General features: G+C 33.7%; 3 protein-coding genes and 4 non-coding genes across 10 annotated transcripts in view; 4 read left to right on the forward strand and 3 right to left on the reverse strand.

Moving 5' to 3' along the window:
- Positions 1-149: 149 nt before the first annotated feature.
- LOC131668756 (peroxisomal N(1)-acetyl-spermine/spermidine oxidase-like) lies at positions 150-2,762 on the reverse strand. The gene is made up of 6 exons (XM_058943175.1): positions 2,707-2,762; positions 2,283-2,507; positions 1,766-2,116; positions 852-1,369; positions 492-770; positions 150-364 (listed from the first exon to the last, which is right to left on the reverse strand). The coding sequence occupies exons 1-6, from the start codon at positions 2,760-2,762 to the stop codon at positions 180-182; spliced, it is 1,614 nt and encodes a 537-aa protein (XP_058799158.1). The 3' UTR covers positions 150-179.
- Positions 2,763-3,148: 386 nt separating this feature from the next.
- LOC131668790 (aromatic-L-amino-acid decarboxylase-like) lies at positions 3,149-7,665 on the reverse strand. The gene is made up of 9 exons (XM_058943225.1): positions 7,537-7,665; positions 6,342-6,673; positions 5,948-6,181; positions 5,270-5,399; positions 4,450-4,710; positions 4,252-4,369; positions 4,063-4,153; positions 3,779-3,979; positions 3,149-3,693 (listed from the first exon to the last, which is right to left on the reverse strand). Exons 2-9 carry the CDS (start codon positions 6,540-6,542, stop codon positions 3,373-3,375), a joined length of 1,557 nt encoding a protein of 518 aa, XP_058799208.1. The 5' UTR covers positions 6,543-6,673; positions 7,537-7,665; the 3' UTR covers positions 3,149-3,372.
- Positions 7,666-10,261: 2,596 nt separating this feature from the next.
- On the forward strand, positions 10,262-10,333 carry Trnap-agg (transfer RNA proline (anticodon AGG)). Its single transcript has one exon. It is a non-coding gene; the product is annotated as a tRNA-Pro (tRNA).
- Positions 10,334-11,118: 785 nt separating this feature from the next.
- Positions 11,119-11,191, forward strand: Trnaa-agc (transfer RNA alanine (anticodon AGC)). Its single transcript has one exon. It is a non-coding gene; the product is annotated as a tRNA-Ala (tRNA).
- A 6,020-nt stretch (positions 11,192-17,211) lies between these two features.
- On the forward strand, positions 17,212-17,283 carry Trnac-gca (transfer RNA cysteine (anticodon GCA)). Its single transcript has one exon. It is a non-coding gene; the product is annotated as a tRNA-Cys (tRNA).
- Positions 17,284-19,595: 2,312 nt separating this feature from the next.
- Trnat-agu (transfer RNA threonine (anticodon AGU)) lies at positions 19,596-19,669 on the reverse strand. The gene has a single exon. It is a non-coding gene; the product is annotated as a tRNA-Thr (tRNA).
- A 5,496-nt stretch (positions 19,670-25,165) lies between these two features.
- LOC131668731 (LIM/homeobox protein Lhx3) overlaps positions 25,166-27,394 on the forward strand; it is a 34,359-nt gene continuing 32,130 nt past the window's right edge. For all 4 annotated transcript variants that reach the window (XM_058943131.1, XM_058943134.1, XM_058943133.1 and 1 more), the window contains exon 1: positions 25,166-26,195. In XM_058943131.1, the coding sequence (XP_058799114.1) occupies positions 25,976-26,195 (220 nt within the window). In that variant the 5' untranslated portion in view covers positions 25,166-25,975. The remainder of the gene's footprint in view (positions 26,196-27,394) is intronic.

Genomic DNA, 27,394 nt, shown 5'->3' on the forward strand with positions numbered 1-27,394 from the left:
CACGATATCAATTGAATTTGAAAGTTAGATCCTCGCAACAAGAGACGTTTTCTTCTTTTCCGTAATCGACAAAGAAGATAGAAAAAGATGGGTTCTTTTACGCATTATTACATCTAAATAGCTTGTAGATTACACGAGACAATCAGAAAAAGTTTTATACAATAGTTTTCGATTACCAATCATGGACATGCAGGATTGAGCTGTGGCAGTTTTTTGGGTGGTCCATTGAAACGTTTCGTCAGCTGAATTATTCGATCTGCTTCGCGTATTCCGCTCAATCTTGCCCCGTGAACCGTACTATAGTGGCCAGGTATAGTCGCTTCACCGGCGAAAAATAAGATCGGCGCTACAGGCTCGCAAGAACCTACGTAATAGAAAGAAAAGAAGTATTGGCTGGCGACTTAACGAAAAACATTGTTCAAGTTATTTGTTAGAAAATAACGTTGTATGGATTGACGTAGACTACGGAACAAAAGGAAAGAAAGTATTACCAGGTAAAGGACTGGCCAAATCACACTGATGTCCAACAGTGCTATCCATAGCCATGTAGCTGTAAGATCCAGCGAAATTCTGATCCATGCACCACTTGCTTCGCAGCAAGTTACTGGGGTATGGCAGTGTGGGGTCACCGGTAAATTGACGTAAGAGCCGTGTCATCGAATCAACGACTTCCTCGTCCGAGCAAAGCTCCATATCCGCTGCTTCCCTACCGGCGACCCATGCGCATAGCACGTGCTGCGAGCCTATCAATTCCTCGACCATCGATACGCCTGCACGACGCGTTGACAAATATTACCGATATCATAGCAAAGTGATCGACAGCCTACAGTCCTGCTGAACAAATGACGCACCTTTGACCCAGTCGCATCGATCGGCGAGTTCGTCGGCAGACCAGGCAAGCCTGATACCACCCTCGTGCCACACCCAGAAAGGCCTCTCGTATTCCAAAAAGATCTTATTGACGCATCCGTAGCCCAACTTAGCGATCGCCTCGACTTTCTCGGCAGGCAGCGCGGGACAGAACAGCTTGTCGTGCTGATGTTTGAGCACGCCGAGCGAGACGGTGACGATAACGTAATCGGCGAGTAGCTCCTCGCCGTCGCAACATTTGACCAAGGCGCGCGGACACGATTCGCTGACAGCGCCCCATCGGACGCAGCTCACCGGCTTGCAATACTTGAGCGAGCAGCTCGGCAGCTCCCGTAAAAGTGGTGCTAGCATGCCGACGTAGCCCAGTGGTACTCTCACGTTACCCCCTGGGATCTCCACATAGCTACCGAATTGATCGGCCGATACCAGCGACAAGTCGTCACCGCAACGGCAACGAACGCAATTTGTCAGGCCGTACATCACTCGCGCCGCGTCGTATCTATATATACACGTACCACCCAGACAAATACACTACTTGTTACTACGTTTATCTAGCTCATTATTCGATACGAAAGTCTTTTTATAAAACCACATTTCAATGTTAAAATAATATTTAAATATGAATTTCCAAGCATATGCGGCTGTCAATGATACGTGTAAATGGCTCAAGAGAAAATGAGCATCGTAAATCTTCTTATATTTAGTAACTTTCCACATGTCTCGAGCTTCATCAGTCACACAATTGACTATGGAATATTTTTTTTATGGTGATCAAAGGAAATCGTTTCTTTCATTAGACTTAGGGCTTCTGTATTTTTATTTTGAGTTTATCACTAATCGACAGTAATGAAAGGAATTCGGTATGCTGCGATATCATGGGTTAAAAGCGAATAACCTTTGTTCCTCCGGAAAATTGTGAAGCTCTTGCTGTATTCTCAGTCCCATGAAGTTTAACAAGTTGCCATGATTCCGACCGCACCCCAAAGCGAAAAGCGCAGCCGCTTGCTGTTCAATTTGTCGAAAGGTGTGGTAAGCCGTGATGCTGACGGGCAGGTCGATAGCCCGTCCTTCGCTCGTACAAAACAGACCTTTGCTCGGATCTGGCCTGTACAGTGGTGGCTTTAGCAAGCCCTCTTGGGCCGCCAAAGTGAATGCGGCGTTTGTTACTGAGCCACCTTCGATGTACGTTGCGCCCATTTCGGCCACGACATCGCCGAGCCAACACGAATGGATTCGTCCGCCTGGTCTGAGTATTGTTTATTTTTCATCGTGTCGATGAAAATCCATGCGATTGTAATGCAAGTTAATGATTCAACGAGCAATTCGATTCCAAAAAATTGACGATGCTTTATGATGAAACGTGAGCAGTAGAAAATTAACGGATGTAAATAAAAAGAAGACGCTGAACGAACCGGTCTGTGGCTTCGAGAACTGTAAAATTTTTGAGGCCGCATTGCGCCAGTCGATGCGCCGCGGAAAGACCAGCCATTCCCGCGCCAATAATCACGACAGTCGGCTCTGGATTGCATGGGTCTAGCATGCAAGGATCCAGCTGGCATGAGTCGAATTTTGCAATTTTCGCACACGGCGCAATGTCTTTTCCGCCGCTTCCGGAAGATGCCGACGATGCGAGCCATCTAAGAGGTTATAACATATACAGAAACTAATCTACTTTTATGAACTCAACAGTTTTCGTGTACAATGGAAAACTGTCGTATACTTTAAGAGTTATTTTATATGTCAAAGTTTAGATTGTAGAATATCAATTTTGTGCAATGTGCTGCTTGGCAAAGTTGGAAATACAATTACGCGCGACTATATAATAAGCGTACTAACCTTTGCAAGCTACATCTAATTGCCGAAATAGAAGGTCGAGGTCTCGCAAGGAACATCTCATATATGTTAATAAAGATAACTTAATTAATTTTTCGTATGATTATGGATTTATTAGCACACATTGATAAATTTTGTTATAAAGCTTGTCTAACGTGACATTTCAAGCAAAACAGTTCGTGCAAACCACACGCTTGTCTATTGTTAATTCCCAGCTTCAAAAAGTTGGTCAAGTTAGTGAATTAATAAATTTATATGTACAAAAATTTCTTCGCGCTTCCAGCATAGAGCGCCATCTGTTCCGTTACATAGCAAGTTTCAATTAACGCTCAATAGATACATACGTGTTATCTTGAATAAGTATTTCTTTCAAGTGATAATCAGTCGTAAGTTTTCGTGATATCAAATATTAGAATGTTAGGTACTAAAAGTGAATTGACCAATATCTGTGATAGGACCTTTTTTTATTCACTGGCTGCGAAAAACAATTATTTATAACGAAAAAGGTATAAACATTTAACAAATACAATCTTATTAAGCATTTACGATACGTGCAATTTATCTGTATATAAGACAAAAGGTACTTAGCAGTAATATGCACTTAGAATTAGTTAGAATTTACATTCAGGAAGGAAGAGATCGAAAATCTCGCAGTAGCCGAAATAAATATCATTTGATCATAAATGTCGAATGAAACTTCTTGTTTTCTATTTCCAAATTTTTCACTCTTGATGCTATTTCTCCTGTAACTTCCTTTGTAGAAATATCACAATCGCCGTTCAAAGCTTTAACTTGTGTATTATTCTGTAAAACTTCAGAGGCTTGACTACTTATTTCATTCCAAGCGAATTCTATGTCTTCTTGTATTGTAAAACGACTGCAAACTACAAAGCGTATAACAAATTTATCGCGATACCCTCCAGGAATTACGTAAATTTTCCGTCTTGCCATAAGTTTATCTAAAAGCTTTTGCGAAAGATCGTCTTCACCCTAGAAGTTTTTTTTATGTTTATTTCAGTTGATTAGTTGCATGATTTTCTTAATTCGTAGTTTTCAATAATGGAGCTGTTATTACCTTCAATCTGAAACAGATCAGCCCCATTGCTACTTCTACAGGTATTTCGAATCTATCATCATTTTTCACATATTCTTCAAATTGTTTAGCTAATTTTATAGTTCGTCTTATGTGGTTTTGTAGACCTTCTACTCCATATAATCTCAGTACAAACCAAAGTTTTAAAGCCCGGAAACGTCTACCAAGTGGTATTTGCCAGTGCTGAATGAAAAATTGAATGGAAATTATTTAGAGATAAAAAACGTTTTGCAGTTTAAAAAATATATTTAATTAATTCTAGTTACCCTATAATCTGGAGCAGCACCTAGCTTATTATTAGCGAGATATATACGTTCCACATTGAATGCTTCCGTCAAATAGCGAGAATCTTTTACCCTGCAAAATATAAATCATATTATATTATAAAATAAACAATCAAGTTTTCAGACCCAACTATATTGCATAAAATTGAAACTACACATGTTCTAACATACCACATGGCTGAACAATCAAAATTTACTAGAAGCCATTTATGCGGATTAAAATTAAAAGAGTCAGCATATTGCACGCCTGACATAAGATGGCGATATTCTGGACAAACAAAAGCTGCACCTTAAAAGTGATATTAAATTATGATAAATTATGATTTTTTTTAACAAAGTAAAAATATTGTTTTCCAATTTGAAATGTACCAGCATATGCTGCATCTACGTGGAGCCAAATATTGTATTTGTTGCATATCGGTCCAAGCTCATCAAGATCGTCGAAGGCACAAGTTGGAGTAGTTCCCAAGGTAGCAACGACGTAACATGGAATGAGGCCATCTTCCATATCCTTCTTTATGTATTCTAAAAGTGTGGCGCCTCTTAAACGGCATTTTTCGTCTGTTGGTAAAAGTCTCATTGGCATAGCGCCAAGACGCCCGCTTTTTTCAACGCTCGAATTCGACTGATCTAAAATTGGGTATATCTATGTAAGAAATCATCAATATCGATTATGTAATTCATGATACTATATACTTACTGCAGCTATAGATTTGTATGAAAAGTAAAGGAAAAGTTCAGATGATAACGGTGAATATTAATTAAGAGGATAAATAATTCGTTAGAAAGTTATAAAAGAAACAGTGAGATTCACTGATGATATTATTCGCCTTGAGGGCAAGATTTTAATATGGCACCGACGAATATTAATTGAAAAGATAAGTAAATTGATAAAAAGTTGTTGAAACCAATATTTGTTAATGTAATAGTCTCTTATTGAATTTGAAATTATATTGACGCATATCGAATAATGACACGTATACAGCAAAGGAAAAGTTTTTATTTTAAGTCGAAAGATCAATAAGTTTATGTAACTACATATAAATATAATTATTGGTTGAGTAATACTGATACTACTGATACTGTTTCATAAATTACAAAATATGCAAGTATAAATAAAATGTGGAACCAAGAATTGAAAAGAATCACAAAATTCTTAATCATCTTTTTTTAATTTAAAAGAACTTACCCGAAGTATAAGCAATGAGTTTTGATCTTATAACACTTTCATCCCAATCAGGATGTTCTTTCTTGATACGATTAACAGTTATTTCCCGAGACGCCAGTAAGCCTACAAGAGTTGCTTCGCTCGCCGATCCCTAAAAAAATCACCAATAGGATTCAAAATAAGGTGTACACTGTTTCTTGATGATTATAAAACTATGTTAACAATAGCAGAACATGTAGTTATAATTAGAAACCATACTTGTAATTGACTTTAATGCTACGTAAACCACACGCAACAAATAATTGCGTTGATAATTAAGATCTTCGCACAAAAACGCAATATCCACAAATGACTAGTATGCAGAATTTCGATTTCGAACAAAAAAACATTATCCTTGGATATTGTAGTAGTACTATTTAATCATTTTAGTCATTATTATGCATTGTGATGTAAGATAGACTCTATTGAACATTTTCTGCTTACAGTTATAAAATTCAGACATCGATAGCGCACAAAATACTCGGCAATTAATCTTCTTTTGTGATAAAAATCACTAACTGTGTTCGTGAAATCACTTGTGAATTATGGCCTTATTGTAATTGTAAATTAATTATACGGTAATGTTTTAAATAGTCGCGAACAAATTATGTAAATATAATATTTTAAGTGAATTACTACGTGCTCATTAGACAAATGTACCTGTAATACGCCACCGCCATGTCCTGGGCTGGAGTTCAAAAATTGATCAGGTAAACCAAGTAGATTGCACAACCAATCCATTGTTACCATTTCCAATTCGGTACATGCAGGTGATGAAATCCATGAAAATCCTATACAAGCTATACCCGCACATAAGAGTTCTCCTACGATAGCGGGATACGAATTTGCTGTAGGGTAATATGCATGGAAATGTGGTGAGTTCCAGTGGGTGACCTTGGAAACAAATTTAATTTTTTATTTATTGTTTGTGACTATTTGTATTGGAAAAATGAGTTAAAGCTTTTTTGAAAGGTTCGAAATAACAGGTAAATGTTTGAATAAAAAAGATTAAAAAATCTACAGTGCGTTTTTTTTAAAAATAATTAAATCTTACCCCAGGCATAATGTGTTTTTCAACGTCTTCCAACACTTGACGCCAAGATTCCGGTTTTAAAGGAGCTTGTTTTGGTAGAAGGTCACCAAGATATCCTGGTTTAATACTAGGTAGCACATCACGTTCGCGTAAGTTTTCGTTATAATCAGCAATGTAATCTATCGCAGCTTTTCCAAACTCCCGAAATTCCTTATCGTCCATCTTTTAGAGTAAGTTACGAAATACGAAGTCTTGCAAAATTTATCACAAAATTGCGTATACTATCAAATTATAATGATAGAGTCGGCAGAGATTTTCATTGCTCAACGTCCAGCAATGAACTGACAGAGAACCTACAAAAAGACACGAGTTTACAGTTGTATAGTTAGAATGAACTTTCTCCTGCTTTCTCCATAATTTGTACAAAATATTATGTTAGTCGCATCTCAATGAAGATGCGCACTTGTTTGGTTCTTGTTCTAGACTTTCTTTTAGAATATGTACACTATTTTGTGTTTTTAGTATAACGTTTTTTTGGATCACTTTTTTCGGTTAAATAATTTAACTTTAAATATTTTTGTACCTATTAGATTCATCGTAAAATATAAACACTGGTTTAGTATTCCATCCTAAAATAGCTTATTATATTACTTTTGAAAAGTTTTATTTATAGAAACTAATCTGTCTTACATATTTCATATACCGAGGCTTATTTGACACATTTTCTCTTATAATAAAACAACTAAAATCTAACGAGAATCGATTAAGCAAGTTCTTGTATTTTTTTAAATAAAATTACTTTAAATAAATTATATATTTTAATGTAGATATGTTTTAAACAAATGAGAATGAATAAATGGGCAAGCGACGAAGTAAATAAATAATTAATTACCAACGTACAGTGAACAGATTAAAAAATATGACCTAAACTTTTTTAGTTGTTTTGTAATAAATTAAATTTTTATACCACAAAGCTTTTCTCAAGTGTTGTGTTTTACTTATTATTAACTATTACTCGTTTCTTTAGGTATCCACTATTCAGAAACTTCATTGCATAATTTTCTTAATCCTTTTTTTATTTTAATTCAATAATATCCCTATGTATATTATTAATCGCACAGTTTAAAACAATTCATAAATTTATTAAGATTTAATCAACACATATAGCTTTTTAGACTAAAATGAATCTTAAGTGAAATATTTTTATTTTTCATACCTTTGATATGGAACAATGCGACGAAAAATAATTCAACACAAAACCTGTTGCCTAAACGTATATTATTTCAAAAAATTTCAATAACAATACACTATTTGAATTTTTAACGAAGGTCTTTCACGAGTGGAGACAATCACTTTACTGGTTACGGAAGCGCGAACCTCGTCTCTTTTATACTCTAGCCTCCATTAATGTATGGAAAGATAAAGATTGCTGTATTAGCAAACGTATATTATTTTAAAAAATTTTTGATGTTACACTATAATCAATTAAATTTGTTCATTAGATATTGTCGTTAATAATATATCATTTCCATCAAATTGTATTATTTAAATAGTTTCTTTTGTTGTTAAATCACACAAAATGATTTTAGAAACGATAATGGTATTTATTATTTCTATTCGAGTCGTAATTCATAATATTATTGTAAATAATAATACATTATAATGTAGAATGGGTTATCCATTATGTGATTTTTTACATTATTTTATTTTATTATGTCAGAATTCGACCAATACTATCCATTTATTAAGCGGAACTTAGAAAATTGAAGTGTATTATGATTAATAATAGCTCAAATAAAAAAGAAAACGTCAAAATATGATATGAGGTAATTCATTTTTTTATTTTCCTTAAAATTTTTGAATATCTAATATCTTTGAAAATGAAAAAGCAAATACAAAACCTATAGATTATTCTTTTTATTACTTTTAGTATGTATTATTATTTACTATAGGTAAACTAACCAAATCCTTAGTAACTAATCCAATTTTGTAAATTTTTTGGTTCATTCTTCCTCGTTAATAATTCAATTTTTCTATTATGTAAAAACTTGACACAGAAATAATTTTATAATTAATAAGATTACAAAAAAAATTTAATGAAATATTTTGAGGTCAAATACTAAAGGTATCGCACATTTAAAATATAAGAAATAAAACAATTTTATTACAAATTTCGATCGAACATTTATTTATCTGTCTGTATAAATGGCTATAGTATAGCCAAATTAATTATAAATTATATAATTAAAATCATATGTGTTCGAATTTTTTGAAACTTATCTTAAAAGTTTCGATTTATGTATGCTTATGTCAACAAATATTATCAAAATAAAAAATAAACAGATGAGCGCGTGAAGTGCTCTAGATAAACTAGTAAGTTAAATCAAGAATGTATTAATCAATATCAAGAAATGAAAGAGTCGTCTTTCAATTTTTAATATTTAATGACTTTTAAGAGCATATTTTACTTAATTCATGACTTCATGAAACGCTTTACATTTTATTATCCGTTTACAAAGCAATAAAATTAGCTTTATTCCTTCTTTTTCATCAGATAAATGTCACAATGAACGATCTACCTTCAACAAAATTACAGGCAATCTAGTTAATCATAAAATACAACAGTTACAAAGTAGTCTTAATTTCAATTTTGAAATGTAAGTGGAGTTAAAAAAAATTAAAGTTTAATAATTCCGGAATATTCAAGGTATCCGGAGAATTCGTAAATTTTTTCTTGAGAGAAGTTGATCAAAAAAGTTATGAATTTCTATTCGTGTATTTAACATTATTCACATCTTTGTTTCAATAACAATAATAATGATACTTTTTTAGCATAAAATAGGCACTAGAATCGTAATGTAGTATATACGATTAAAGTAGTTATCAAAAATTCATGGGAAAAATGTGCGAAATCGGCGATGCAACTAAAAGTACACTTTTCTTGAGAACTATTTATGATAGGAAGGTCATTTTTTTATATCTGATATCGGAATATGTTTATGCTGAGAAAATATTAAATATTATATGTAAAGTAACTAATCAATTACATCAATTATATTTCTTAATTGAAATCCACTGTGAAAAGCAATAAAGAAATGTAATGGATGGAATGTCATAATATTCAAATAAGATAATATTGAAATCTAGTTCATCATTAGCATCAACTAATTGAAAATATAATATCTCCAAATGTATCATTGATGATTAATTGTCAAAAAATGTATTAATAATATAGCCACAGTTTTGATTATTACTTACCTAATTTCATATCTTCTCATTATTATAATTAGGACAGCTAAGCAAACAAAGTTCATATTCACTCAGATTCTGTAGAAGTATTTGAAATCGCAATGTTAGTTCGGAAAGTTCGCCTTACGAATATTTGATAGCATATTAGCCGGACATACCTACATCCTCGCCCCATCCACTCTACCACAATTGTTTTTCTGAATAATCAAAATATTATTTAGAGATAAATGGTACTCAAATTTATCATTTTAGATATAAACTGAGGTAACATGAATTTTAAATATTTGAACTGAGAATATAACTTTGAATATCTGAAGCAGCAATCATACTGTTATATTATCGGACTTAATTACTTTTTTATAATTATCTTTTGAGCATATATTTGTGATTATAATGAATATTTATATATTTGTTTATAATTTCATTTAGCAATAGATTATCTATGAACTCAACTTAAAAATTTAACAGTTGATAATAAACGATATTAACTATAAATGAAACTGTTGATAATAAACAAGAATTACATCGCTGCAAGTTTAGAAGAGAACATTCACGAGATGGTAATTTGTATATGTAATTTAATTAATATGGAAAATAATTTTAGAATCCAGTTATATATATACTAGATTGGCCAGACTCAAAATCGACAGTTGGTAATGTCGCTTTGTTATTTTACGATTCGTAATTGATGTGGCTCGTTGGTCTAGGGGTATGATTCTCGCTTAGGGTGCGAGAGGTCCCGGGTTCAAATCCCGGACGAGCCCTGGTAATTTTTTTGCATGTATAATCGCAAGAACTTCACGATATGCAAAGATAAATAAAAAAGAAAATTATTAAAACTATTAAATTGTCGTGATGACATAATGAAAAATTAATGTTCTACAAACTAAAAAAATCGTAATAGTTTTATTAGATATATTACATTTAATTTTATATAAAAAATTATTGTAATGTACAGTGAAAGTTTTTGCTAATGTCATTATTATTTTGTATTATAAGTTAAGAATATGATTTTATAATTTGTAAGTTCAGTAATACAACTATGAATGATTAAAAGATTTTAATTAATAATTTTAATAATTTCAATAATTTCAATAATAATTTTAATGTTAATAGGATAAAATGGTTTTAATTCACAGTCGTTGAATCTTATAAGTGTTTGGAAATAAGAAAATTTAAATTACTCGAAACATTGTTTGAAATTCAAATAGAAATTGTTAATTAATTTTAATCATGTCTTTAAAATAATTTCATGATCATCGTTTTTTGATGGATAGTTAAGTTAAAGAAATAACATATTGGAATATATTTGGAGACATCTAATTATGAGACTCAATTTTTTAATTAACTGTCGATAACGTAGCTCCCTATTTTTTATGGTTCACAGTATTGCATACAAACATGATCCAATTCCTCTAAAATCCTCTAAAAGAATGTTGAAAAAATTTTTATAAGATAACATGCAACTATCTTCGTAAACAACATTGTTTCGTTAATAAAACATGCAGCTGATGATGAAATAAGCCTTTAATGATCAAGTAAAACATCAGGGGGCGTAGCTCAGATGGTAGAGCGCTCGCTTAGCATGCGAGAGGTACCGGGATCGATACCCGGCGCTTCCAAATGTTTTCTTTTCATTTTTGTATTATTTTCTTTCATATTTTAATAAAATATAATAAGAAATTGTTTGCAATGCAATTTTATATTAATAAAAAAAATAACGCTCAATTCTTAAGTTGTTTTCATATTAATGGTCATTCTCATAAATTTGTCATCATCACAATTAGTTACAATTATATTTCTGTAAATTATAAATTTTTTCATATATTCCTATATAAATTTTTAGTAAATGATTCATTGTTGAATCAAGATTGTTTCTACGAAATGCAACAGACACACCTCCTATTTCCACACCTTAGAGATCCTATTATGTGACGCTATTTCAAGCGCTATCATAGAGTTTTTTTAATCAAGATTGCTTGCTATTCCCGATATAACATAATTTATTGTTTTTTCTACGAACGTCATTTCTTACAATTTTTCGCGATCCGGTTTCGTGCTTTGATTGTCTGCACTTTAGCAATATTACTGTCAATTAACTTCTTGCATATTGAAGAAACTTAATCGTAAGTATATCGTGACTAAAATGATTACGGTTCGAAGAATAGTTATATTTCAAATCAGCCTTGTCTTTTCAATCTGCAATTGGAAATAAATTATTAGAGGAAGGCTTTTAAAACGGTAAACAACGTTTGAAAAATACCTGAAGTTAACAATAGCAATTAAAAATGTTTATAGTGATTCTAATTGTTTTTGTTTTATTGTCGAAATTAATCTCTAAATGTAACTTATCTTAGAAAGAAAATTTATAAATAAAACAAGAGGAATAGAATATATAAAAAAATTAAAGGTTTGAAAATCTACAATTTGCAAAAACACTCACTTGGTAACTTCATCTACCGATTTATTTTTTATACATTGTTTCATAAATCAATTTTTCATCGATACTGTTAATTTAAAATAAATATGAAGCCACTAGACAAAGAGTTGACTTCGTCATACAATAGATCACTGATCAACGTATGTTATATTATGGTATTTGTAACTATATAAATATGTTGACTTTGCTTTTAATTTCTTCATCAATGAGTCGGAATTCAGTTACATGATAAGCAAGAAATAAAGAGATTAATGAATGTTTTTGAAGAACCTTCTGATTGAAGTACTTATCATTCATCAACAATATTACAATAAAGTACAGTATAGGATTTCTTTCTTTTCTAATTTGTGTTCTCTTTAATCGATATTTATACTCTAGTGCTCACAATATCTGAAATAAATTACGTTTTTTTCAGTTTCAGTAAATTCAATATATTTTATTAAGCGCAATATTTGATAATTTACAACTGCAATCAATAAATTTCAAAGAATTGAATAGTTACACGAATTATGTGTTTTAAAAATATGTAATTTTATTAATTATCCCTTTCTATTCTTTTAAAAAAAGTAAAAGGTCTGAAAGTATTAGTAATAATCAGTAACTATTTCAAACATCTTAAACGTAAGGAATGAATAACAATTTGAACATAAAAATTGAAATGAATCTTTGCAAATGATATTATTTCTGGAAATACTATGTTGTCATATTTTTAATTCCGAGCACAAATTGGATATACCATGTAAGAAATTCAGTTTTGAAAATAGAAGTAGTAAAAAAATCAAAGTAATGTACCCTGCAATTGATTTTTATGGATGTTGTAATTAAGCGATTTTTTCATTGACATACAATAAAATAAATCGTACAATGCATTATTTCATGTCTTTTTTTTTCAAAATGCAAAATATGTTGGCAGAGTGGGCGAACTGATCTTGTTATGCGACGGGAAAAATGTTAAAGTAATACATTGAGTGGCTTATGGATATATATATATTATACGTAATATACATTTCATTTATCCATAAACATACATTTTTTACGGGGCCAAATGTTTTTAAGGGCGTTCAAGTCAATTTAGAAAGCTTCTTCGTTAAAATTATCAGTTAATATCATTGCTTGCATTAAAAATATCTCGAAGATGACACAAGTTATTAAAATATAATTTAACTGCACGGAAATAGTGAAAAAAATTGCTAAAATTATAATATTCATAAACTTTTGTGCAGACTGTACCGCTATGTAGGTACGTGCTATAAGCACGACGAGACAAATCTTAATAGCTATAAATTTTCAATGAATATCCATACCATATTTTTTACTATATTAGGTAATTCTTATGATCTCTAAAATAACATATTGATTTTTCAAAAAAAGTCTAAATTGAAGAAAATTAAGTTTACAATCGAACAAAATGTACTATGATAATTAATTCAACCTTTCTGACAAGTGTTAAAAAAGTAAAATTTGAAGATAAATATCTCATGTTTGTTAAGTATACTAAATTTTTTTTAAATATGTATGTAATTAAAAAAGAAACTTAATTTCAAAGTTTGAGGGAAATCTAAAGAAAAGGAATTTTCAGGAGAACATCTTAACAAAGTCAGTATACGAGTATGCCGCGCCGTGATGCAAGAAACGTGCATTTTGAAAAAAAAAGACATGAAATAATGCATTGTACGATTTATTTTATTATTTTTTGAGTTTCAAATGTTATAAGAATAAGATTTTTGTGATGTTAGCCCTGGGCCAAACAATGTAAATATTGATGAAAAGGGTCTCATAATCCATTAACGCCCAAGCCAAATCTAGGTCAAATAGTCCCAAGTTTACTACACTTTCCATTGCATAAATAAAAAAAGTACTCGTGTTTTTTTCCATTTCCGATTGTTTATAAGTTATTTAAATAAATTACCAGAAATTTCCAATTTTATAAAAACTAATTATTGTAATGAATCATAAAAAGTAATTAGATTTTAACAGAAAAATCAGAAAGAAAACCCATTTGACATTTTTCCTTAGCTGACATTAAATTCCGTTTCGTTAAAGTAAAATCATTATAAAATACTAAAAAATTTCCAAACTTTTGTTATTTGAAAACTAATTATTCTGAACTATTCTGATGTTTTTGTCAAACTCCATTTTAATGGTGTAAAGTCATTACAAATAATCCGAGTCTGAAATACTAATTCTAGAGCCGCGATTGTTCAGGACGATTTTATATTAAACAACGACCGATAAAAAAATGCTTAATAAGTTGTTTTCCTAACTTTTTCGTCAGAATCTATTACTGCAATACGTTTTTCAACTTTTAACATATTTTGGGGATTTTTTAAATGAATTCTTAAAAGCACGAGTACTATTTTTTATTTACGTAATGGTTGGTATAGTTCGTTTAGGACTATCTGGCCTAAATTCGGCTTGGATATTAATGTATTATGGGATACTCTTCATTGATATTTATGTGGATTGACCTAGAGAATTTGTTCTGTCTATATAAAAATATTCTTATAACATGTGAAATCCAAACAAAAGAAATCGCAAAATGCGTTGTTTTAGAAACGTTTTTTTATAGAGTACGTTTTCATACGTAGGCGCGACCTTTACTAAAGTGTTTAAAGACATTTAACCTGGTAAAAAATTTATGCGTATGGATAAATACGATCTACATTATGTATAAAAAACATTCTATAAACCACTCAATGACTTTTAATTTTTTTCCGTTGCATGAAAGATCATGTTCCTCCCCAATCTGCTGACACGTTTGATCTGCGCTAAATTTCTGTCAACGTAAAATCACTTGATTACAATTCGATAGTAACAAACTGTAGAATGTGTTACTCTATGTTTTTTGCTACATGTGCAAAATTGGTGTTGTCCTTGCTCTACCGCTACGTTTGACCAGCAAACGATTTCTGTCAATGTTGCAGCGTTCTTAGTCGAAGCAGCAAATTGCGACAAAAACAGAATGCATGACTTCGGCATTAATTCAGCACAAAGATTAATCATATTTGATCTGCCGCCATTTGCAAACGCCCCCGCTCCAGTGGAGAGACATTTATTTTTGCAATGTGCGTACATCAATTGACGGATACATCAACTTTTCACGATGCATTGTTTTGACATGCACTTTTTGGGGCCAGCTCTTGGACTATAAAGAAAGAGAGAAAAAATATACAGAGCTTCAAAAAATCAATGCGCGTTTCCCATTGGTCAGACACCCTCACAAATTCGCATACCCATTGGGCGCTGCCATCCAGAGGGTGTGGCTTAAAGATGAGCTCTCTTTGTGTCATCGCTTATATTGATCACACTCTTGTTCACTCAGAATTTCTATATCATCGCGCGTAGTAGCTCGTACTCTAAAGTATATGCCATGAAGAGTTAATATTAAACCTTTTTATGTTACAATATATCGATAATTATTTACTGATATTTTAATTTATGTTATATAAGGTAAATTGTGAATTGGCTGTTATATTTTACCATTTGGTCCCATTTTTCATTTTTTTAAAAGGATACTCAAAGTGAGCTAACAATAATGAAGACATTTACATATTTTTTATTCCTAATTTCAATAATTGTATTTATAAAAAATAAAAATAACTATTCTTCGATTTTATAATGATTCTCTGCAGATGTGCTATTAATTTTTGTTGTTGTTGATATTTATTCTCAATGGTCGAGATGTCAAACTCAAATGATGACTACAAATGTTTTCAAAATATGTAAAGTGTGAGGAATCACTGATAATTTTAAGCAAGATTATATTCCCAAAGTATTATATACTCGATCAAAATGTCACTAGTTGAATCACGAAACTGAAAAACTTAAATAGGAATTTCTACTTAAATATTTTTCTTATTACTTTTATCTAGAATGTATATATTATAAAACTTTATAATCACACGAGTTTTCCGATTGAACTATAAAAATTATTACATTTACAACTTAACTGTTAATGTGTATTTATATTTAGATTATAAATTGTAATAAAAAATAAGAAGAAAATCATACATAAATTAAGTATATTTGTATTGTTCCCGTCGTTCTATATTTCAAATGTGGCTGGGATAAAATGGTAAAAGTTCGCGGGTAGTTGATGGATTAATTCACAACAAGAACAGAAAGCAGGGATTGCTTTGGAAGCTGTTCGTTTTTCAAATCTTGCACAGTGGTAAAATATAGAGAAGCAGAATGATAATAAATGACCCATGAAACAAGATCTATATTCATTTCTGCCAAGCAGCTAATTGAATATTACTATTTTTCTACATCATATCCATGTAATATTTTTGAGTAAGAATTCGGCAATCGCTTTAAATGACGTTGTATCTGACGATTTATTTTGAATAAATAAGTAAGTATAAGAATTAGCTTATTTATAAATAAAGAATACCTTTCCCTCTGTATATTTCTTTTGCATAATGTGTAGAATGTCATATGTCAATAATTTTACTTTTAAAAATGTCAGTAAGAATGCGGGAAATCGTTTCTAATTTAATTCTCTAGCGTAGGCGGTGGAGATTGATTTCGAGCATGTGCGCCTTAGTCACGGTGGCATATGGCAAAGTCATGAAGCCACTAGGTGGTCTACCATATATAACTGTACCTGTCGCCATTCAGACAGCGCTCGAGGGTGCGTATAACGTTCAGATATTTGTATGACAACGAGGGCTATTTTCACTGTCTTTTCTTTATGGAAGAAACAGATAGTCTACAATTAAGAATAAAGTGTCCCATTGAGTATTCTTCGTGATTACACAATGACAAATTTTATCAATATAGTTATATTATCATAATATTACGTTGTCGTTCTTGGGCTATTTAATATACCTTTTAGATTTTTATATACAATTAAACATCCTTTATTTCATTTACAGTGTGAAATTTTATTTCCAGAAAACAAATATTTATTAATCACAATAACCTACTTGTTATGTATATTCTTCCATAGTTATAATTCAGGTAATTAAACAATACTCAATCCTATTATAATATATGTATGATCACTTTCATTATGATCATTAATACTTTCTGATATTGAAATACGCTAGAATCTTTATTATTTTATTTATAATACAATATAGTAAGACGAAACATTAGGGTAGTATTGAAAAGTTAATAATAATTAGATTTATTCATTCTCCTTTATACAATGAGTAATCTACAACTTCAAACTCACTAGCTCATACCGAGCAAACACTTGGGGGTATAGCTCAGTGGTAGAGCATTCGACTGCAGATCGAGAGGTCCCCGGTTCAAACCCGGGTGCCCCCTCAATTCTTTTTTTATTGTTAATTACAATGATATTGTAGATACTGTATATACTGAAGTATTCATACTACTTATCTCTTTTTTCAGTGTATTTTTTATGCAATATAAGTTAACTTTTAAATTTTGTTCTCTATATTTAATATATTTTTAGTTTTCTATTGTTTCGTGTATAAAAATGATTATATTTTGTTAATTCACATAAATTATATCATTGGTTTCCATAAACATTTTTAAATATTTTTTATACCGCAGTAATAAACTATATTCAATATCATGTATTCGCTAACAATTATAAGCTGAAAAATACAATCGTACATTTCCTTTTACAAGAACAGTACAAGAACTTTTTTCCATTTTTAAGAAGACTTTTCGAAAAAAAAAAAATTCTCTAATTTTAAATTTACTTCTAGTCTTTATTTGTAAATTTGTATAAATCAGATAAAATTTATCATTAATATTCTGATTTCGTAATTTTTTCAATTGTGTTAAGTCAAATAGATAATGTTTGGAATATTTGGACTTCTGGCAGTATGGCATCCATAAATCAAAAAAGTATATATATTTAGGGATAGGTAAATAGTGGTGTGAATAAAACTGAGCTATTTAATCGCACGGTTGACGACAGATGGACCCCACAGAGCCACCATAATCGTCAACAATGATCCGGGTAAGGTTTTGAAGCCGATCATTTTTATTCATGAGCTTAGTCAAGGATCGATAGTTGGATCCTGAAAAGTGAAGTGCACTTTGCAAGGATTATCAGTCGCACTATGTCGATTCACTTTTCTAATTCCACAAAAACCCATAAACCTGTCCGAGTTTTACCGCTCGAAGAACTTAGTCAGAATAAAAGAACATATAATCTTGCATAATGAGTGCAGTATCTTTAATAGGACTCTTGATTTTCGCCTTTTAAATTTTTTAACGTGGCTTTGAATTTTTTCAATTCTATTAATAGATTTGACTCAGCAACGAGAAACTTAATAAGATTTCTGATGCATGATCAACAATATACTTTATTTCATGAATGCGTTTTGAAACTGATGACTGATGTGAGTCCAATTCAAAATATCCGTTTGAAGATTTTGCATTGACAATATTAATCCATGGAGAAAAACAAAGAAAGAAAGTATCAATTTGACTTTCCGGCATTTCATCTTTTCAATCTCAGTCTCCCAATACTGCTGACCACGCAAACTTAGGCTATAACTCTTCCTCGGGCTTGGCGTCGAATTCGACTTTATCAGACGGCCTGCAGGATATAATTGAGTCGACCGACAAAAAAAGGCCACCGCCCACACATGCATCGCACACGCACGCACGCACGCAAGCCAGTCCATTCGTAATAATAAAGCCGTGAGGAATTTATTTTTCTGCTCGTAACAATCACGTTTTTATGCTGTCTGAAATGGTTGGCGCGCGCACCGACTGCCAATAGGTAATTTAATTGACACAGCCCGAGATAACTGGACTGGCAAAGGCCGTTATGATCAAGCGTGCTTCGTTTTTCCGCTTACACAAGAGGGAGATACAGGGACAATGAAAAAAAATATATATATATATATATATATTTATAGATCGAGAGAGAGGGAGAGAGCGTTTCGAGTCTCCGAGATGCATGGGGCGAAGACAATTGAATTTCATGGGGGTTTGCCCGCTTATCCCGCTAATTGGTTTGTTCATGTCGACATGAGAGCATATCTGTTTTCCTAACTGGTTTACCGAAGTGTCGCTTGATACAGCCTCGATCTTTCCTTGTATTTTACGAATTTGTATTAAGTTTATGTTTCTCTTGTTTATCTCTGATATATGTTTACCCTCTCGTTTGATACAGAACAAGTGACATTGATGATCTATTCAACTTACGTGACCTGGCTTCACGTAAGATTTTTTCCTGCAAAGATATGGATAGATAATGTCCTAACTAATACAAAAAAAGTTTGCTCAAATAAAAGTAAGTTTACACTCATTAAGAGATTCTGCAACCTATGCAAATTTGAATTTGTAAATCGGGTGTAATCAATCCAAATAGAATCGCCTTTTTATGTTATTTAACAATTTCATTTGTTATTCGTTTAATAAAACAACGGTTCTCTTTTTATAAAAACCTCAATGTATTGTATATTTAATATTTCCGTATATTGTGATTTATATTTTCACAGTCGCCGTATATCTCTATTACGTTATTCTTAAAATTTAACTTTTTATTAAATATATAATAAAATAAGTATAAGATATAGTTTTATAAATATATTTTCAGTGAAAATAAAAATAAAGTATAAAAAAAAGACACAACACTCGAAAGTTTTCGAATGAGGCCCCGGAGGGATTCGAACCCTCGATCTCCTGTTTACTAGACAGGCGCTTTAACCAACTAAGCCACGGCGCCAGATGTTTCGTGATGAAGTATTGCCACTTATAAGTAGTAGAAATCGGAAACTTCTGAATAATAAAAAAAAATATTTAGAATAATTTTGATGATTTACATCACTTAAATCAGTAGAGCATGAATAATTTTATTACTCATAATAAATATTACCATCTATTTTGGTCTTATGCTAAAAAACAATAATATTTTATAGTAAAATAATTAAATTAACTTATTTAAATTTAAATAAATAAACGTACATGCTTATTCCTTTAATCCGAGTATTCATGTTTATCAATTCTAACATTTTTTGTATGAATATTTAATATGAGATACTAGATAACTTCTACTTTACCATCATCTCGTATGGTAATATCAGTAATATAGCAATACGGCATATATAGTGATGAGCTTGCGCCACGCATATGAAATTAAAGTATTAAATTGTATAAGAAAGGATTTTCTAAAAGAAATTATTTATTTATATAAATACGTTTATTTAGTTCACATTATTTATGTCAAATAAGCATACAAAATAGTCAGAGACGTACATTGCTTATAATTTTCAATGTGACGAATGTCCGGCTGTTCATATAAGGCAGACAAAAAGAAAACTAAAACGAAAAATTAAAGGAAATACGCCAAATTAGTAAGAAGAAAAGATTCATTTCCGAAATGATATTTGTTAATACATACAGTACACAGTAAACAATACAATAGTATTTTTAAACTTCTTAAATAAATTTTTTGTCATTGGTTACCTAATACCATATTATCTCATAAGCTATTGTTCCATGAAATATTTTTGTATTCTGCTCGTGTTTTGCTTATTGTTTCTCAGTTTAACTTGTGTCGTGTAACTTCTCGTTAGTATTTTGTATTGCGTTTTCTGATTGCTATATATTATATTATGACTAGTAACTTATCTGTATTATTTATTTTATTTAACAAAATTTACAATAAACCTTTTGTTGACTTATGCTAATCGATAATGTAATTATGAAAAATTCTTCAGTTGCATTGGTGTTTTTTGTTATTCGATTTGATTCTATTTTTATTGTGAAATTTTCATCATGTTTGTACAACCGATTGATTGATTGATTTATTTTTTAAATAAGACTTGATGAGGCTGGAAAATAAGCCAGATCAACATTGTCGAAAATAAATTGAGTTGAGATAGTTTGTATTTATAGTATTAGGTGTCGTTCTCGTACTTTTTGGTTTATAATTTAGTAAGATTTTATATTATTGAGAGTAATAATATAATTAATTAGCATAACAAATATTTTGTATTTCTTGAAATTAAAAAAGTGATATTGTAATATATCGTAAAAATAACAACATAATCATTGGATCAGAAGTAATTTTGATCAATACAAATTAGTAATTGAGTCTGAAACTGTCTGACATGTGAGTCTAATAATATACGATTATAATGATAAGCCTGCATATGAACATAATAGCAAAGAGATATTATACTTGATTGTGAAGTAGAATGATATATTATGATAAATGTGAAGGTGCTAAGTCAAAAGGATGAGTGAACGTGAATATTTTCTTGAAAATCTAACATTTCGACACCAAGTTGAGTATTATATGGAGTATATTTTCAAGCCAAACAAAACAAAAAAAAAGAAACTTTCAAAGCCTCGCACTAAACTCGACATTACGCATAAGAGAACAGAATATGAACTGTCGACACGATGACTGCACAACGAGCAGTGCAGGAGAAGAAAATCATATAGCAGCAGCTCACTTTCTCCGTTTATTCAGGCGAAAAGCCGTCGGGATGCTGCGCTACGCGTAGAATGAAAAGCGCGACGGAAGGAGCCGCGAACCGCGCCGTAAATTCGCTCGCTGCAGCCGTAAAATATGAAGGTGGCAAGGGTTCTTGCATATGTCATCCGCTTGGGTACGTCGTCCATCTCCTTCTCTCTTATATTTGCGCGAAAAGTCGTGATAAAAGATGGCTCTCTTAGTCTGTATTTTTTTTTCTCTCTCTTATTTTTGCACGTGTTGCTCACGCAATTGCGGCTACACTCATCGGCGCCCTCGCAGCTCTTGCGGTTACGTAAAGTATATTGGAAAGGACGGAGGGGCGAGATGTGGAGAATATGCTAAGATACACTCGCCAGAGATGGAAATTTCCGCGCGAAGAGAGAGAGAGAGAGAGAAAGCTTTTGCCTTCACATACACACCGCAAGCACCACATATTTGCCGACGTTTTCCTTCGCCTCTCTCTTTCTCTATCTGCCTATATGTCTGTCTCTCTCTCTCTCTCTCTCTCTCTCTCTTTCCTGTATATTACTTTCCTCGCAAGCTCTATTTTTGTTCTCACCCTCGATGCGTCCTTTTTTGCTGTTGTTTTGTTTCGCTTTTGCTTTTTTGCCCAACCTCGCGCTTTCCTGACATTAACGTATGCAAATGGAGTGTTACGCTAGATTATCCTTTCTGAATGATGTTTGTCAGCACATTTTCTTGGCAGCTTTACTCTGCTACTATGGATTTTCATTTATTTGATTACAATGCTCGTCAAGCAGACGTTGGAAAATTCTTATTCTAAAAGCGACATTAAAATTTTAATAGTGTTGATCTTATCCTTCCATGCAGGATGTAACTATTGAATATCTTACGTTGTAAATATTCCATGGAAAAATCGAACTGGTATCTTTTACTGGTATGGCCATATTGTTATAATTAGAATAATAACTATTTTTGATGGGCTACTTGAAATACACACTACTTGTCGAATTTCTCAGAATGTTTCACAACTGAAAGAATTATTCATACACTCGAGATTACACTAAAAATTAATCAATTTAGAGTCCAAATAATTTAGCGACGAATACAATATCTAATGAGGGTGATGACTTGCAAAAAATCTTAAAGTACATTTCGCAGTGGCAACGATGATGGCGGCAAATTCATCCGGTGATAAAAGAGAGTACGGTTTATTTTATCTCTTATTAAGACAATAAATGAGCGTAATCTAGTAGGTTATATACTCAGTCAATGAGTATAATAACCTCTGAGAAAGTATGGAATTGCCATTCACGAAATAGTCTTGTTAATTGTTGCTCGTAGTAAGCTGGAAAAGTTCTATTTATTCGCAAAAGAAATTCTCGCAGAAAGAGAAAACCCAAGCTCTCGCACCCAATACACCACATTCACCGATAAAAGCTTGCAGCCGCGCAAATAAGACCTTTCGCAAACTATAACAACAACAGACGATCAGTATGAAAAGGCGCTCGCAAGTCATTCGCTAGCGTATAGAATTGGAGCGTGCGCGCGAGAGAGAAAAAGGAAGAGAGAGAGAAAGAGAGAAAGATAAAAAAGGCGACATCGCGAGAGGATTAGGAGCATCAGGCCGTGAAATGTCCAGCAGCAGCAGGCGCAAGCTCGAAGAAAGCTTTTGCCGCGCGCATGCGAGAAAGCAAAGCGCGAAGGGGGAGAGAGAGTGTCACGTTGCCTTGGTAACCGCTGCCAGCGACTCCGCCCTCGCACTAGTGCGCGAGCACACGGTTCGATAATCTCTCGCCACCAACGCTGCTGCCGCCGCTGCTGCCGCCAACTCGATGTGCTCCACATTTGTTTCCCTCCGATCCGTGGTTATGTGCCATCGCAAACGAACAAAAAAGAGAAAAAGAAAAACGCCCGCGCGCCTACGCTATCGGCTGCGCGAGGAATCATGGCGCGTGGCCGCCGAGCTTTTGTGCTCGCGCGCCGCCGGGATTCTCTCGAGGCCTGCATATGTTGCACGCGTAGAGGGATATGCTTCGATGTGGCGAACCGAATCGATTATTTTCATCAAACCGCGTATTTTTTGCTCGCACTTGTGCATCTTACAGTTGCGCTCAAAGAATCTTCATTCCTGAGAAAAATTGAGAAGCGTTCTGTATGTGGAAGATTTGGCAAGCTGGAGTTTACTGTTCGCAAGAAGATACCGTGTAGTCTACTCACTTGATTGGAAAAAAATCTATAATCTAAGTAACAACACGGCAAAAAAGAGAGAGAGGGAGAGAGGAAGTTGATTCAAGTAAAATTCCGCGAAACAACTCAGATATTGCTTAAAGTAAGTTAGAAAATAGAAAGGGAGAGGCGCACATTGTTCGATCGTAAGTTCGAAGTACCTGAGGGTGCTTCGGATATCGAAGCCTTGTACACGACAGTACGCTCTCTCTCTCTCGAGCTGGTTCAATTTTGTTGAGTGCATCAGCTAGTGGCTGCGTCGATATCTAGTCTACGCTATCTCTCTCTCTCTCTCTCTCTCTCTCTGCAGCGTCCATTCCTTTCTGTCGATATATATATATATATATATATATATATATATATATATATATATATATATATATATATATATATATATATATATCGATATATACTTCAACTACTATACTTCCTTCCTTCGAAGTCATAGTCAACTGCACTGATTCACCAAACTATATTTAATACGTCGCGCCATTTGTCATTTTCCCAAAAAGTCCACCATTAGGGAGGAATGATATTGATGTACTCCCGAGAAGGGAAAAGAAGGAGAGAAAAGCCGTAATTACGTTGTACGACGGAACGGAATTATTGCCAGTTTAATTGGTGTAATTGAGTTATACCGAAGATTTCTTGATAGATATGATTAGTTGCTTATTGATTCTGTTAATATCATTTTAACTATCCGTTTATTGTTCCTTGATAGTTCAAACGAGAATATACGTCTTTATAATATTATACAAAACTTTTAGTACTAAAGTATCGATTATATTTACTGATTAATTAGATTATTTTTCAAAAAGTTCCTTTTTTCGGAAAATATGATGAAATTGACTTTAAACTGAAATATAGCTTTTAGAAACTTTTAGCAATTAAAGTTTTAAATTTAGTTTTCAGCGTACGAATTCAATTCCAAAAGTTCGTTTTGCACAGGAAATGTCACGGTAACCTTGGTTTTCTTCATCAAAAGGGTAGTGGAATTCCAAGCTCTAATTAGACTGGTTCATAAATATATTTTAATATAACATGGAGGTATTTGTAGTAAAAATTTGTCGCATAAACCTGTTATTATTAAATTTGAATGATGTTCCTGAATTGGTAAGAAAAAGAAACGTAGAAAAATACGTGGGGCAGCTTTTCCCCGATGGAGTGGCTGATCGAAGTGTACGCATCTCCGAACAGCTAAAATGAACGCAGCCGAAACGAAAACGAAAAGAAAGTTAAACAAAATCTTGGGCGCAAAATGAAAAAGAAAAGAAAAGGACTGGTAAGCACGCCACAGTGGCAAAAGAGAGAAAGTTTTTAGCTCGGCTGGTCGGGCAACAAAAGGAAGATCGGCGCGAAAGGTTGGCGTGGCTGCTGTCCGCGTCGGTGGCAAAGAAGCGATAGAGCGCTTGCGCGCAGGCGAAGGGGAGCAGCAGCGGCAGCACCACCCCACCATCGCGAAGATAGAGGAGAGAGTGAGGCCATCCCTCTGTTTCGCTCGCACCCGGGCGAGCGAGCAAGCAAGCAAGCCGTCGGCTCTGGCGAGCAGGCTAAAAAGCGCCCACCCACAACGGCGACGTCGTCGCGTTATAGGCCGCCGCAGCACAGTCGTCGCCGTCGTCGCGCGATCGGCCAACTGCCGCCGTTCCGCGTGCTGTGCCGACGGTCGACCCTCTGGCCATTTCTTCGTCTGTCCGCGTAAACAAGCGTGCATACGTAAAAATCGTCGATTGCCGCACTTGTAAACAAACTGCGCCGAGTGCGACGCACTCTCGAGAGCTTGCCGAGGAATCGGGCGCGAGCTGAGAGTTCGGCTGTGCGCGAGTGTGTACATGGAGCTGTGGTGCGTATATGTGTGTGCGAGGATCCAGGTGACTGTTTTTGTGCCGCAAAGGGCGGCAGCGGCTTGAGCCATTAGCATCGCCACGCGAGCAAAAAGAGCGCGCTCGCGCGCCGCGCGCCGCGCGATCGCATTTTCGGAATCGCGCTGGACAAACAAACAACGATAGCCCCTGCGTGCACGCGTGCGTTGTCGGCCGCTTGCGGACGAGCGGAATGAGAATAAGAGGCGCAAGAAGAAGAGCATCGACGAAGGTTATGGTCGCGATAAACCGTCGGGCGCCGCGATAAGTCCTCATCGCGCTGCGACAGTGTTGCATCGCGCGCTCGTTGCATAAGCCACGCGTGCGATCGACGACAGCGGAGAGGGCCCACCGCGAGCCGAAAAATAGCGAGCTATCGGCGAAGGACAGAACGCTGGAGCTGTACCTGCCGTACGCGCCGCTGCCGGGAGGCGGCGGCATCCTGCCGGCGGTACCCAATTGCCGGCCGGTCTTACTCGGTGGTGTCGACCTGTCCATGTCAGCGGCGGCTTTGCCGCCGAGCAACGTCGGCCCCGTACAGTTGCCACCTGTGCCGCCACCACCGCCGACCACTGCACAACTTGAACCTGGACCTGTTATGATGACCAGGCCCGCTCCGACTATCGCTGGGGTCGGACCTCCTCCCATCGAAGGAGATGGTCCTCCAAATCCTGATGTATTGCTGGCTCTTCTCGCTAGGAATAAAAAACTCGAAGGTGAGAGTCGCTGTTTCCTTCGCTCAATCTTGGCTTTTCTACGATTCTTCAATAGTATTCCTGAGATGCCGTATTTCTGCACAAATGACCTTCGAAATTTGATTCGGCCATTGGAGCATACTGAACTTTTCAGTGTGCTTCAAATCATATCAACATAAATGCATTATGATATAGGCGTCTTTTAAAAAATATTCGCAACTGTTGATAATATCTCTTCTTTTCATTTGAAATCAGTATTATTGCGTTTAAAACGATCCATTATTTGAATGTTTATTTTATCAAATTTAACAAATAATACTTTCTGTTCGATCAACGATTTCAGCTTGATGAAGGTGTATAACATACGACATGTTTCAAAACAAAGTAATCCTTTAGGCAACATTCGAACTAGCTACAAATCAATTTAAAAAAATGAATGATGTTTGAAATACAAGTCAATTTTTTATAACGAGACAAGTATATTTTAGCTACTGCATTATGTATTTTTAAATAATAAATAGGGTAATGAATATACTATACACAGCAATGTGATCAGTTACCTCGGCAATGGGTATATGTTTGAATGATAAAAAATATAGCATTAATGATTTCGGGACACATATATTATTGAATGAGACAGAACTTATCGTAATATAGACTAACAATAATATTGTTATTGTTGTGGTAAAATTAGAAAAAGTAATTTTTGTATGGTATCGATTGAATATTAGTTTTACCAAATTTTTTACAAAGTCCTTTTTGTAATATTTCAGACAACAAATCCAAAAATTTCCAAAAATAAATTAATATTTACCACTAGATTATTTGATGTTTTCTCACGAACTGGTTTCTACGTCGGAAGATAAAAAAATATAGGTTAAGACCAACATTGCTACATATATTGCACACAATATACGTTTATCGATCAAGGCTATCGATCTTACAAATGGATAAGATTAACGCCCTAAATAAACTAGCATGCTCTTGTGAATGTAGGTAGCAGGTGTACACATAATACAATTAAGTAGATTAAACAGAAATTTCGTTGTATTGAAGGATACCGTATGATGGAAATGACATGCTCGGAACACGATACGATAACCCGAATTATAAGTTAAGATACTTGTTTTTCGTAAAAATGTGAGGATCAATTGCGGTTTTTCAACAAAACCTACAATCAAAATATAAATATTAAGAAGGTTTCGAATTTATCTTCAATA

Source organism: Phymastichus coffea, unplaced genomic scaffold (assembly GCF_024137745.1).
Source record: "Phymastichus coffea isolate CEN01 unplaced genomic scaffold, Cenicafe_Pcof_1.1 PCOF00083, whole genome shotgun sequence".
NCBI lineage: Eukaryota > Metazoa > Arthropoda > Insecta > Hymenoptera > Eulophidae > Phymastichus > Phymastichus coffea.